This window comes from Fringilla coelebs (genome assembly GCF_963513975.1).
Source record: "Fringilla coelebs genome assembly, chromosome: 1".
Classification (NCBI taxonomy): Eukaryota; Metazoa; Chordata; class Aves; order Passeriformes; family Fringillidae; genus Fringilla; species Fringilla coelebs.
Genome location: NC_140028.1, coordinates 101,554,997 through 101,568,467, shown reverse-complemented (window position 1 = coordinate 101,568,467; position 13,471 = coordinate 101,554,997). Strand labels below are relative to the sequence as shown.

The 13,471-nt window shown below is 37.1% G+C and overlaps 1 protein-coding gene across 1 annotated transcript in view; it reads left to right on the top strand.

Moving 5' to 3' along the window:
* Nucleotides 1–13,471, top strand: part of SUGCT (succinyl-CoA:glutarate-CoA transferase) — a 313,226-nt gene that overhangs the window by 25,488 nt on the left and 274,267 nt on the right. Inside the window, exon 7 of the mRNA XM_084207991.1 lies at nt 12,601–12,692. Coding sequence (XP_084064117.1) covers nt 12,601–12,692 — 92 coding nt within the window. The remainder of the gene's footprint in view (nt 1–12,600; nt 12,693–13,471) is intronic.

Below are 13,471 nucleotides of genomic sequence, written 5' to 3'. Positions count from 1 at the left end.
CTTTTTGTCACCATTTGTTTTCATATGTCCGTGGTGCTCTATGCTTAAACCCCTTTAAATATGCTTTTACAGCCCCTTTTGACAACATGAGTTGCCAAGAGGTTGCGGAGTAAAATGTGAACCAGCAAGATTTGACTGAGATGTGTTGCAGAGCAAAGAAGTTTGATAGCTCTTGATTGGAGGAGAAACAAAATGGACTTGAATTTGGAGTGTTTATGCTTTTCTAATGGTGATGGCAACAACGTTTTTTAACCTGTACCATACACAAAAATGTGTATTCAGTTCTTGAATGACTGAAACGTAAATACTACAAAGCTGCATTTTTTGGGTGTTTTATCATAAAACCGAACTTCAAGGTATCTCCTTCTATAGGATTTATGTAGTTATGCTGTGTCAAGATGCAGAACCAAAGGTTAGTTTTCCTACTTAAAGCACATTCTTGTTGCTGGTGGGATTATATACTGCTTGCAAAATTAGCATAGGCCAAAACAAGTCTGTTCAAAAGAGGATTCTATAAAATTCAGCTGTATGACAAACTTCTTGGAACTGAGCAAGCGGCTGTTCTCTATACAACAGATTTCTGTCAGCGCAGCTGTGCTGGACAGGATTGTGAAGAGGTGCTAACACTGTCTGGTTTAGTTATTTTGGCAGAGGCCATTAGCAAATACGTTATTATGTTGACAAAACATTTCTTTTGCTGGTAAAATTGTTCTTGGAGATGTATCTCTGTAAATGGTTTTGCATTCTAGTATGAAGTACAATTTGGTCTGGAAAGCTGCATTTGCCCTATATTTGCAGGGTATTGCCAGTACTTCAAAAATAATAAAGGGCTCTGGCATTGAAACAGACTGAACTTTTGAAATGTATCAGTAACACAAACAAGTATGAAAAGGGTAGAGACTGAGAGGCGGCAAATTGAAAAAGAGTTACTGAGAAATATATGGGAGCTGACAGAAAATCCCTTTTCTGTTTGTTGGATTGATATCCTTGCAGGATTCGGATCTGCTGCTCACCTTCAGGAAGGTGGGTGTTTTAGCTGACTGACACTAAGTCTTCGACCTTTTACTGCTTCTGTTATCAGCACACCACCAGCAGCTAGAGTGTGTTAACTTTTTTTTCCTGTAAATGATTGAGCTACTCTTTTGTATTGGCATTTAGCATCCTAGCAGGAGGGCTTAGCTGTTTTTTCCACTATTATTTTTTCAGTCACACATAGGCTGAATGTCCAAAATACTGTGAGTTTAGGAACAAGAAACAGTTGAAAATGAGTGCTCTTCTGAAACACTGTGTTCCCATTCTTTGTTCAGTATGAAGCATATAAAAAGTTTAATGAACCAGTCATAATTCTTCCTTGCTTTAATATTAAGTATTGACTTTCAGCAGTGCATGAAAGTAATGTTTTTCTTATGTCTTCTCACTCTATTGCTTGTTCTTTCATCTAAGTAGCAGTATTTTGTATAAAATCAAAAACTTCAGAATTTTGGACTCTGTCCTAATGAAGAATACAATATCAGACAGAGAGCCTGTGAGTTGTAAGATTTAACACTGGGTTAGTTTACAGTGAATGAAAACAGATTGGACACTGAAAATCCTGGATATGAACAGCACAGTACAACTGTGAAGACACTTACTGATGGTTTAATGTTTATTTTTCAGTAGCTATTATGCTTGGATTTGTGCCTAGCTAAGTTAACAGAAACAAAGCTGGAAGATTTTAGGCATCTTCAGAAGCCATGAAGCAGGCTTTTGTAAAGCAGTATTTATTGTGTTTGAGTTGTAATAGTCTAAAGAGAAGACTTTGATCATGAAAAAATAATGAAATATTTTGTTTGTTATTACTAAAAATTTCTCTGCTTGTTTCCAAATGAGTTATTTTTTAGGGAATCTCCTGTCTAATAGCATTCTTATCTGCTTTATCTTGTTTTATTAATCTCTTTTCCTTGCCTGATGGATTTAGTTCATGAAGATTGCAGGAGTTTTTCTTTGTTTGGTTTGTTTCATTGTTTCAAATGGTGAGGTTTTGTGATTTCACCAAAGAAGCAAGTATAACTAATTAAAGCGGTGAAAAGATCCAGTGTCTTTGTTGTGCCCTTTCACGGTATTGTCTGTGGGTGTTGTTTGATTTGTAGGAAGACTGTAAGTAGCTGCTGTTGACCTGAAAATGTTTTCCAAGTAAGCATATGGTTTTCATTACTTGTGTTTTTAGAATACTGTTATAAAATAAAACACTCTCAGTAGCTAGCAAACAGAAAAAAAACCAGCCTTGGGTGTAGAAGACACAAATCATTGAAAAATAGCATGGTTTCTGTCATTTTTAGAAACCTAGACAGTGTCAGAGTCTGGCACTTTTCCATGTACCTGATCATTAACAGCATTTTGTATCTGAGTGTTTATGCCAACAGCTAAACCCATTGATCTGCGAGTTGTCTTGTAGAGAAAACTTAGACACAGCAAGGAGTGAATGTTACTGTGGAGTAAGGATGCAATGAGAACAGGTTTGTGGATAACAGTCTTCTTATAAGTAAAAGAGGAAAGAATAATCTGTTATACATAGGACAAGAAGTAACTGTTCAAATTTCTGCAGAAAAGGATTCCTATTAGACATTTAGAAAAGCTTTCTAACAGAGAGGATGGCTTTCTTTTCCAGGAGAGTCCTTGCAGGTATTGCCAAGTCAGGATAAGGATGCCTAGTGCCGTTGTGATTGTGTCTGACAGTGACCTGACCATCATTTCAAGAGGAAAATAGGAGGCCAAAATTTTGTAACCTCTTTTAAGAGACTACATCTTCCAAAATTATTTTATGGAACTGCAAGTACAAGTTGCTTATTCATATAAAACAATATTCTTCGTACAATAAGAAGGGGTGCTATATATCATGTGCCTGCTCAGAACATATAATACATGATTGTCAGTTTCTTGTATTTCTGTAAAATTATAAAAAAAGATCTTAAAATATATGGGAATGCATTTTTTAATGAATTGAACTTCTTATAAGATTAAAACTTAAAAGAGTAAATATATTTATTTCCAGACCATGTATTTTATCATATCTCCTCTGCATATTTTGTGCGTGTAGACTAAAGGGAAATAAAATCAGGCTCAAAAAATATCACTGAAGTTATTGAAAGGGTTGAAATGACAGCCTGGGATTCTAAGACTATGTTGCCTTCCATATAGCTTAATCCCCTTTGGGAATTAAACTTTATAGATTTGTTTTGAAAATTTTTTGAAGAAGTTTTTGGAAAGTTTAAAAAACAATTACATACTGATTTTGAGTTCATTTGATATGCTTTTCCAACTTCTGCCCCTGAGGCACTATGTATTTGATCTTAGAGGGAGAGGTCAGGGTCATAGTATGTATTCTCAGCCATGAACATGCAACCCCCAGGGAACTGTTTGGTCAGGATTAGCCCCTTCACTGGACACTGCTGCACAGATTTGTCTGTCAACATAACTATGTACAGTCACAACAAATGGTTGTCTGTTCAGGTAATATCCACTTTAGAACGTACATCACCTGTTTCAGATGAGAAATAATTATGTACTTACCTTACATTTCTGTCATGGGATCATAGGTAATCATGTCCTTATCAGACGACTTCTCTGAGGCTATCCTAACGCTACTCTGCTTGGCTATAGCTTCATAAATATTAATAGAAAATACACCCTGTGTAATTTTACAAGATTTTTTTCACTATAAGAAGTAGTAAGATTATTAATATCTGTTGAGCTGAAATATGGTGTCTTTCTGTTGACTCCTGACTCATTTCCAGATTAGCCAGATATTTCTCACAAATATTTGCTCCCTTACCTTATTCATAATAGTGTGGCAGAGTTGAGCGGGTAGAGCAGTCCTAGCAAAGTAAGAGAGGACACACAGAGGTTAGGACAGACAGCTTGCCTCAGTATTTAACTAATTTCTGTGCAAATTTTGAAACCTGGATGTTCTAGGGAAATGTCATTGCTACGTTGCTGGGAGTAATTCACTTCACTATTTTGATATTAGCTTTCACTGTATAAATATTTGTAGTCCTAATATCAGCTGTATCTGTACCAAGCATGGAACAAGGAATGATTTGTTACTTTTAAGTGTGTTCAGCTGGGAATATTTGTGTAAACCCAGAATAGCAATGAGGAATTTGGGTGTCTATCAGCCTCCTTTAAGGTGGGAAGTAAAGTTTGAGTACGTAATCTCAGTGTCATCTAAAAGCTTTTAATTGAAACTTTGTTTTCAGAAATGGTCATCATTACACATTTAATTTCTTAGATCATGCAGAAGAATGACCCCACTCAGACAGGAAAGCTGCTTCTGCTTTAAAATTCAGAGAGTGACAACTTAAACTTTCACTGACTTAGCAAAAGAAAGTGATAGCATCTCTTGAGTAATTATGGTTTGAGCTATGGAGGAAAGGACTGCTTTCTTGTAACTTATATTTGGTGTGTTATAAAGCTAGAAAATATGGCCTAGAATTTTGCAGGCTGATTAAAAGCCTTTTGGAAACCAAACTTGTGTTGTTTGAAATGGTCTCTGGCTGTGTCCCAGAAGTGTGGTTGGTGCCCTAATAGGAGTTGTGTGAGGCTGGGTACCCAGATCACATGGAAATTGGGTGGAGTTGAACAACTGGCAGAGGCTGTTGTTTGTCCTCTTCTAGTCTTTCAGTAGCTAAATCTTAGCATAGAGTTTTGTGTTTGATTTAACAATTTTGTTTTATCTATGCCTTCCAACTTATAACACCCAATGGCGTTCAAAAGACAGGGTTAGAATGCCTAAATCAACATGTGTAAAAGCAATAGATATTGTAAGCATTTGCAATCATCAATTGGGAAATGAAATGTTTTTATCAGATTGGTCAGATTTTATGCTTGCTGACTTAAGGCTTTTTTTTTTTTTAACATCCTTTCATCTCTCTTGACAGTTTGCTCTGACTTCACCTTTCTTGTATCTGTTCTGATCTCCTGTAAGCCTGCCTATTCAGGAAGTTGTACTTCCTTTCCTTCTGACCAACACATGGCAAGCATTTTCCGAAAGTCGTTATTCGTTTTGCTAACGCATTTGGCAGCTCTGACACTGCAAAGTTTCTTATAATGCGTCTGTTAAACTTTGGCTTTTGTCATCGCAGAGAATTGCTTGTGTTCTTCTGCTTGTTTCATTAATCTTTATTAAGTAAAGATGTAAGCTGTCTTTAATTGAATATTTTCTTTTGGCGATAGAACAAGCCAAAAGGTGTTTCTCATTAATTTGTTATTCAGCAGGGATAGCCATCTATCTGGATTGAATTTGTGACTATGTTTAGTTCCTATTTGTAGAAATGTCTATGTTGAACATATTTTTCTATGTTTTGCTCAGAGTATCTTATACAGCCTGACTTTGTAATGTCATTTGTCATCTGGAAATTGAACTACAGGGAATTGGTCTGTGTTGACAACATGTCTCCATGTTGGTTTTTCTTATCCTTTTATTACAATGTGTTTTATATTTGGCCTTATAAAGTTTTATCATGCTATCAAATCATGAAGAAGTGCAGAAATTATGGCTTTTAGTTTTCTTATGCATGTGATACAAATATTTTGAACAGAGGTCGTAATGAGAAATGCTGACCTTTCTTTTTCTGACACAGAAAATCATACTCAGGCTGTCCTGTAGATTTAATTATGATGCCATCATTAGCTTGAAAGCACATTGTATTGAAGAAGTGAGAGTAGAAATTTCAGGTGTTGAATGAGTTTCCATTCCTCCTTTCCAGTTTCTGTGCATTGATTAATTTTGTGAGATTTACTTCTTTCTCAGTTGTTTTTTTGAAGGTGCAAATTGTTTGTGACCCACTATCCTGAGCTGTTAAATTTCATGAAATACAAATCAAATACAAAACAAGCTGAGAAACATAGAAACATTTTTATTAATCTTCATAAAAAATCCCAAATGAATATAAACTAACCTACGTCAAAATACTTCTTTTGGAGTGATTGTCCCTAAAATTATGATATTGCAACACAATAGTGCCTGTTTATCTCAGATGCTTTCAGGCAACTTCTAGACAAAATGAATTTTTTTAATGCATGTTAGGAATTCTGTCACCGTATCATCAGTAACTCCTAGGCAAGGAAATGTGGTGTTCAAATGTGTGTTCTGTACACACATCTTGGAATAGCATAGAACCTACAGACTTATGAAACTTTGTCTGGGACAAAGTTGTTTAATTGGCCTGCCTGGTTTCTAAAAGTTTGTGAAGAATGTCTGCCATAAATGTATCTAGAAGTCCCACTGTCATCTGGCAAAAATGTAGCTGACATGGTATTAGAAAGCTAAACCTGTAAGAGCACAGAAGTCTGTTTTCCTAACAGAGTTCTTTCTGGAAACATGTTTGGGTTGGGGTTTGTTTTGCTAGCATTTTTAAACTCAGTGTGACATTTTTGAACATTTGGCAATTTGGGCAGTAAAACTTTTGTGCAGTCCAGCAACTTTTACTGTTATTACTTTTTTCGTAATCTTCAGCCTGACCTTTCTCGCTTCATAATATTTATTTCTGTTTCTCAGAACAGAATCATTTAGAGCGGATTCTAAAGCAAATTATGTCTCTCTTATGTGATAAATATATTGACCATTTAAAAGTGGATAAACTAATAGTAGTTTGTTATGACATGTTATTTTTTCCCCCCAAACTTTTGTCCCATATGATGCCTGAAAGTATTATAATTTTTCCAGCGCTGTGTTCCAAACCTTGAGTGCCATCACATGGCTCCTGCACACTAAGCCCAGAACTATAAGCTTTGTTGAATTAGAAGTAACTTCCGTGTTTCAGAATAATTGGCCCCCTTTCATCATGGACAAATGTCACAATGTCACACACCAACCCCAGAATAGTAGGTAAGCTAAGATTTATTTCCTGTTGAAGAATGTTTTCCGGTTTTGTTTGGTTTTTGTTGTTTTGCTTTTTCTTTTCTTTTTTTTTTTTTTTTTTAATGTACGTGTCTGATTTAACTAGAAAAATCTTGGAGAAAGAAGTACTTTTAGTCTTTCCATTTGCCAGGAATTGTGGTGTATTAATACCAATGTAAATTAATCAGATAATAGCAGCAATCTGACTCTTAGATTTAATTGCAATGTGTATATATGGCCAATATTCACAGGAAATTTATATGCTTCAATTCATTTTACCAAACAAACATTTGGTCAGCTGCAATTAGTGTCCTGCATAAAGTTACTTCTGCCATGCCCTTAGTGAGCGATGAGTACCTTCGTGCTATTATAATTTACTGTTTATCTTGACATGATTATTTTTCAGTTTTGTTAGATAAATATTTTTACATACCTTAAGTCTTCTCTTGTTGCTCCATACCAAAAGTTTGGCCATCAAACTGCTGAAGACTTTTCAGAACAGCTGTGAGCTGCAGTATTACATATTAGTCACCTTATTTTATAAAATTTTAATTGTCATATTTACCCAAATATTAAAAAAAAGTAGATGCAGGAACAGAGAGATAATGATTTTTTAATGTCACATTAAGCATGTCTCTTTTTGACTATCATACATTGGAATGCTGCATTCTAAGAAAGAGTGATAGTAGGGATCTTGGTTAAGAAAATCCTTTAAAACTTGTCTTGTGAAAATTTATCTTTACTGACTCTATTTAGCATCCTCTGTTTTTCAGAACTTTCCAGTTGGTTAAATTCTCTTTCTTCCTTCTTCTTTGAGCTAAGGGTACGGGATTGCTGGTGGAAAGCCGTGGCGTTTGTTTTGTAAATGGCTCCAGTAAAGGCCCTTGTCTCCCTTAAGCTGACACAGAGTAGCTGGTGGCAGTTCTTTCATACTTCTCATACCCAGTTAATTTTTCTTGCTCAGAAAAAGCTTCAAAGAGTAAATGTTCTGCACTTGCTTATGTGAAGAAGATAGACCTGACTGCAGGGTCAGAACAGGGGGATTTAGGTGTGACTGTGCTGAATAAGCAAATAGTCCTTGGGCGGTTGTGATCAGTGGCACAGGGTCTAGCTGGAGCCTGTCACAAGTGGTGTCCCCAAGGTTCAGTCCTGGGCCCAGGAATGTTTAATTTGTCATCAGTGACTCGGGTGAAGGGGCAGATGCCTCCTCAGCAAGTTCACTGGTGACACAGAGCTGGGAGGAGGGGCTGATACCACAGAGGGCTTCAAAATGGTCTTCAAAAGGGCCTTGAGAGAGATGGAGGAGAAGAACAGGAAGACTGAGAAATGGGCAGAAAGCAGTGCCTGAAAGCAGTGCCTGCAGCCAAGGCAATTGCAGGGTCCTGTGCCTGTGGAAGAATCACCCCCTGCAGCAGTGCAGGCTGGAGGCCAAAGCACTGGAAAGCATCTCTGTGGAGAAGGAGCTGTGGGTGCTGGTGGACAGCAAGCTGTCCATGAGCCTGCAGTGAGCCCACAGCGGTGGCCAAGGCAGCCAATGTTCTCCTGGGGTGCATCAGGAAGAGCAGGGCCAGCAGGTGGGTGGAGGTGATCCTGCCCCTCTCCTCAGCCCAGGTGAGGCCACATCTGGAGTGCTGGGTCCTGTTCTGGGCTCCTCAGCACAAGGAGACATGGAGCTCCTGGAGTGGGTCCATTGGAGGTGATAAAGGTGATTGAGGGACCTGAGTATCTGCCTTACAAGGACAGGCTGCTGGAGTTGGCCCTGTTTAGCCTCAAGAAGAGATGACTGAGACAGGACGTCATCAATGTCCCTAAGAACCTCAAGGGAGGGTGCCAAGATGGAGCCAGGCTCTTGATGGTGCCAAGCAATAGGACACGAGGCAATGGGAAGAAGTTGGTACACAGGAAGTTCCCCCTGGATATGAGAAACAAGTTCTTTACTGTGCTGGTGACCAAGCAGTGTAAAACATTACCTAGTAAGAGTGTTGAGTCTCCTTCACCGAAGATACTCAAAAAACATCTGGACACAATCCTGTGCCATGTGCTCTAAGATGACCCTGCTTGAGCAGGCAGGTTGGACCAGATGAGCCATTGTGGTCCCTTCCAACCCCACCCATTCTGTGATTCTGTGTGATTCTCTGTTTCTGGCAATTTCAAAAGCTTGCTATGCAGATTAAATAGTGCTTTGACAATGACAATTTTTAGGAAGGACTTGGAGATCTACCTGGGGGTTATTGTCTTGTACTCAACTTGATTGGGAAACTGTACATTGTGCCTTAGAGAACACCAGCTCATACTACAATGATTTTGAATTCTAGACACAGGAGGATGTGATGGGTATCAGAATAAATCATATCTTCCTACTGCAAGGTATAGAATGGAGATTTGGGGAGCTGAATAGGGGTTTAGTGTGATGCAACTTTCTTTTGCTATTTGCAGATTCTGTTTTACAAAAATCTAAAGCTTTACATGAGATTTGAAATCTTGCCAGCTGTCTGTCAAGCTGAAATTATTTAGAAAACATTTAGTTTTATTAAATTAAAATTTAAATTCTTTTCTCTCTCTGAAATCTATTCCCCAAAAGAAACCTACACTGGACTAAAGGATCTAAAATAAATTCTTTACTAGTAGAGACTATTGACTGTAGCTTATGGTGATAAGCTCCACTAAAGGGGAGCAGGAGTGTGATCAGCTGCCTTATCTTACCTTCTGAGACCATCCCTGTTAAATGTATTCTCTCTGTATTCAACTGGGATTATCTCTTTACCCTAAAGTATTTTTCACTGTACCTAAACTTTAAACTACTAACTACATTTTATTTAACAGAAGCCTATATTTAGGTTTGAGGGTGTAATTGCAAATCTATGCTTTTCACACTGAATTAAGTATGAGAGAACACAGGGTATTTGGAAAAACATAAACTTTAGGTTGCACTTATATCTTTAGGGAGTTATTTTATATATTTGTATATCTATGTACACATGTATATTTACAAATATATGTATGTGTATATATTACAGTTACTGTAAAATCTGTGTACCAGGCTGAATATTTTTTGAATGTAATTTTGGACTCTTCTTCAAGCTTTTTCTGCTTGTGTTCTTAGCTATTTCTAAAACATCTGCACTGGGTTGCTCCATTGACCATGAAAATAATGTTCAGCCTTTGATTTTTGTCTGGATAAAGAGATCTTTCATTTTTAGCAATAGCTATTTCTCACTTAACTCTACTTTTCTCTCCAGGAATCTTGTATATCCATAGTTCCTGGGTTGAAACATTTCAAATGACAACAGATTTTGTCCCCACACTAGCCTTGTCCACTCAGAATTCAAATCAAAACCAGAATTATGTATTCTTTTACTTTTTAATCTATTGTTATGTGTGAAGACTAATTAAACACTCCATACAAGTTCTAATTGTAACCAGAAAGTCATTAAATAATACCTTTTATTTTGAAACCTGGATGTTACAAAGTGCGAAAAGGAGTTAAAAAATTTTATTTGTGAAACTGCTCTAGAAAAATGCAGATCTTGTTGCCTGTCACCTTTCCTGAATTCAGTTTCATTGAGGGATGGATGTTTGTCCTTACCAGAAGAGCGTTGCAAAGTGTATAGTTGTTCTGTCTACATACTAAATGTTTAATTTTCAGATGTTTGCTGTTTATGAAACATTTGTGTGAGTAGATGTGTTGAGATGTCTTTTCTTTGTTAGTAATTGAGGCCAGTACGTAGTTTCTCACTTACTTCAATATGCTTTTCACTATTCAATTAAAGTTGTTTTGAGTACTTTTTTTTATTGAGCAAGATTTTGTTTTTGAAGTGGCCCCACACACTTAACTGGTTTTAATTCTACAGTTCATTCCAATGAGATAATGGTATATGCCTAGTTAGAGCTCTTTGGAACATTTTTGGGTGGATCCAGTATATTTTATTTACTAGTCCTCTTATATTTGAATGCACTGTTCTTTGCTGTAAACTTAAGAGTGTAAATATGAAAGGAAATACTATGAGTTCTCTATGGGATCTCAAAGTTGGCTACTGTCAGATTTCAAATAAAAATGGGTAAACTGGTGGGTTTTTTCTTCTCTCTTGTGAGTAGTGACACAGATTTGACCATAAGAAAAGCATTGACTACTTTTTTCTTGCAAAATGTTTGTTTTGAAGCTATACTGATTAAGTCAGTGAATTGGCTGTGGTATTTTGATATTCCCTGTGAGACACTGAGTGTAGAAGTTGAGCTCCTCAACAGCTTTGCACAACGTGGATGTCATGTCTCCAGAAAAAGATCAGGCAATTGAGATAGTTTGTAGTATAATGGGGAAATCTGTGTAGTAAGTGGATATTGTTTTGCTTGGTATGATTTATAAATTGGAGTAACAAGTTGCTTTAACTCCAGTGTTCAGTCATCATAGTCCTCTTGTAATATACATTAGGAGTAATTTATGAATTATGCACATAATAGCATCAGTACAAGTGTATGAACTCAGGTAGATTACCTCAATGAAAAATTATTTTTAATTGTGTGCTTTAATTCACAAAGCCAATATTTAGACTGTCATGCCTACTGAACAGAGTGTCTGTATATAGAGAAGATTTTTCCAGGCAGATTATGGAAAGGCATCTAGAAGATTCAGGAATTTTTTACCTTGCGGTATATGTTGATATAGTGTAATTCTAATACTGTCCTCACAGGTAAGAATTACACAGAAATGTTGTTTTAAAACTAAAGTTAGATTAGGAATCTTGTCTTTCACAAATATCTTGTAACTGCTCCAAGGGATCTCAGAGATATCAGAAAAGAAAACACTTGAATAGCTTTGAATGTGCTTCCTCTTCAATCTGCCCTTAAATCAGATTATTGAGGGCTCTGCCATTATTAGAACTAATAGAAACCATCAATCAAATATGTTGCTCCTTCCCTGTTGACTTTGCCCCTCTGTGATGGTGGTTACTGGTTCCAGTGACCTCCTCAGCTACTTGTGCAAGACTTCCTCAACTGAAAGATTTTATGGTTGTTTTTGGAAGAACATAATGACTATAGCAAAGAGAGGTAAGACAGCATCCTTCTGTCTACAGCTGTTTGTTTAAAGTTTATTATACAGCTGAACAAAACTGTATTTAGGTAGTTCAGTAAAAGTTCTCAGTATTTTGGACTTCATTGGTGCTAACTCTTGGCAGACAGATTGTACGTACTTGCTAAGGCCTTGCCATCTTTTGTAAACAATGCTCGTTTTGAAGGTAGCTCTGTTTAGATGTGGAATAAAGTAACAGAAATGAGGGGGAAACAATTAATGTGTCAAAACCATAGTGACATGATTTTAGTATTGTTTAGGGTTTTGAGGGTATCCTTATGGCACAGTGAAGATAACACAGGCAAGATGGGCGCTGTTGGACATCAGTTGTAAGCCTGTAGAGGTACTGTAGATTCTCTGAAATAACATCTGATTCCAACCTCAGCTGACACAGTGAATTAAAAAGGAAATTTTATCCAAAAGGAATGAAACATAGCAGGGATACAAGTCTGTCTAGAATTAAGATCAAACACATCCTCAAACCATAGAGGATAAATCCAACTTTACTCTTAGAAATGTGCAGAAATAAATAGAATACAGTAGTGTTCATTGGTTGTACAGTCTGGACAACTTGTTAACAAAAGCTGAGGAGCAGTAATAGCTTAAGTTGTACTTGTCCTAGATTGAATTACTAGTTGTTCTGTTTCTCTTTTAGGTTATGGTCAGACTGGTCCAGTGGTTCAGAGAGGCGGATATGACTCCATTGCTGCTGCTGTTTCTGGTCTCATGCATATCACAGGGCATGAGGTATAGTGCACAACTTACACATTTCATAGAATCTTTGTGCCACGTACCAAAACTGGCTGCTGCATGGAACAAGTCAGCCTCATGGTAACACATCTGTTATGCAAACCCTCCTGAGTCCAGCAAGACGTCTCATCTCTGGACATCTAAGAAAATAATAGTACTTGTATACTTCAGCTCTGTCACTCCAGGCTTGTAAAGCAAAATGGTCAAGAAACAAGAAAATTAAAGAAAAAAAGAAAAATCCTAAATCTCCAGTGAATAAATTGGCAATGTATGCTACCCTCTTAATAGTCACTTGTACGTCACTTCAAGAGCTGTGGTAGACACATTTGACAGCTGGATGATAGAATCATATCTATGGGTGTGAAGTCTCACTGATGCTTGGATATAGATATTCCCTTTGTAAAAGTGGGAATGGTAAAGCTATCTAGATAAATCTGACAAAAGCTGGGTGTTTTTCAATCATTCTGCCTACAAATAGGCAGAAAGATGCCATGCATTTCTGGAAAAGCCTTATGTGCTGCCTATTCCCGCTGACACCCAAGATCTTTGTTAGCTGTGGCAGTGCAGGAAGCATAACAGTAGTTTAGTATCTGAATTCTAGAGGTACACAGAACTTGTGTCTTCACCTCAGAAAAATGCTGGTCAAATAAGCATGTAATTAAGCTGTCTTGAATCGCCTACAGATGCAGGGAATGTGGTCCTGAAATGTCTCTTTTCAAGTGAGGTAGTGTTACGAGTCTGTTCTATGCATTATACATGCTAGATACTGTTCTAGT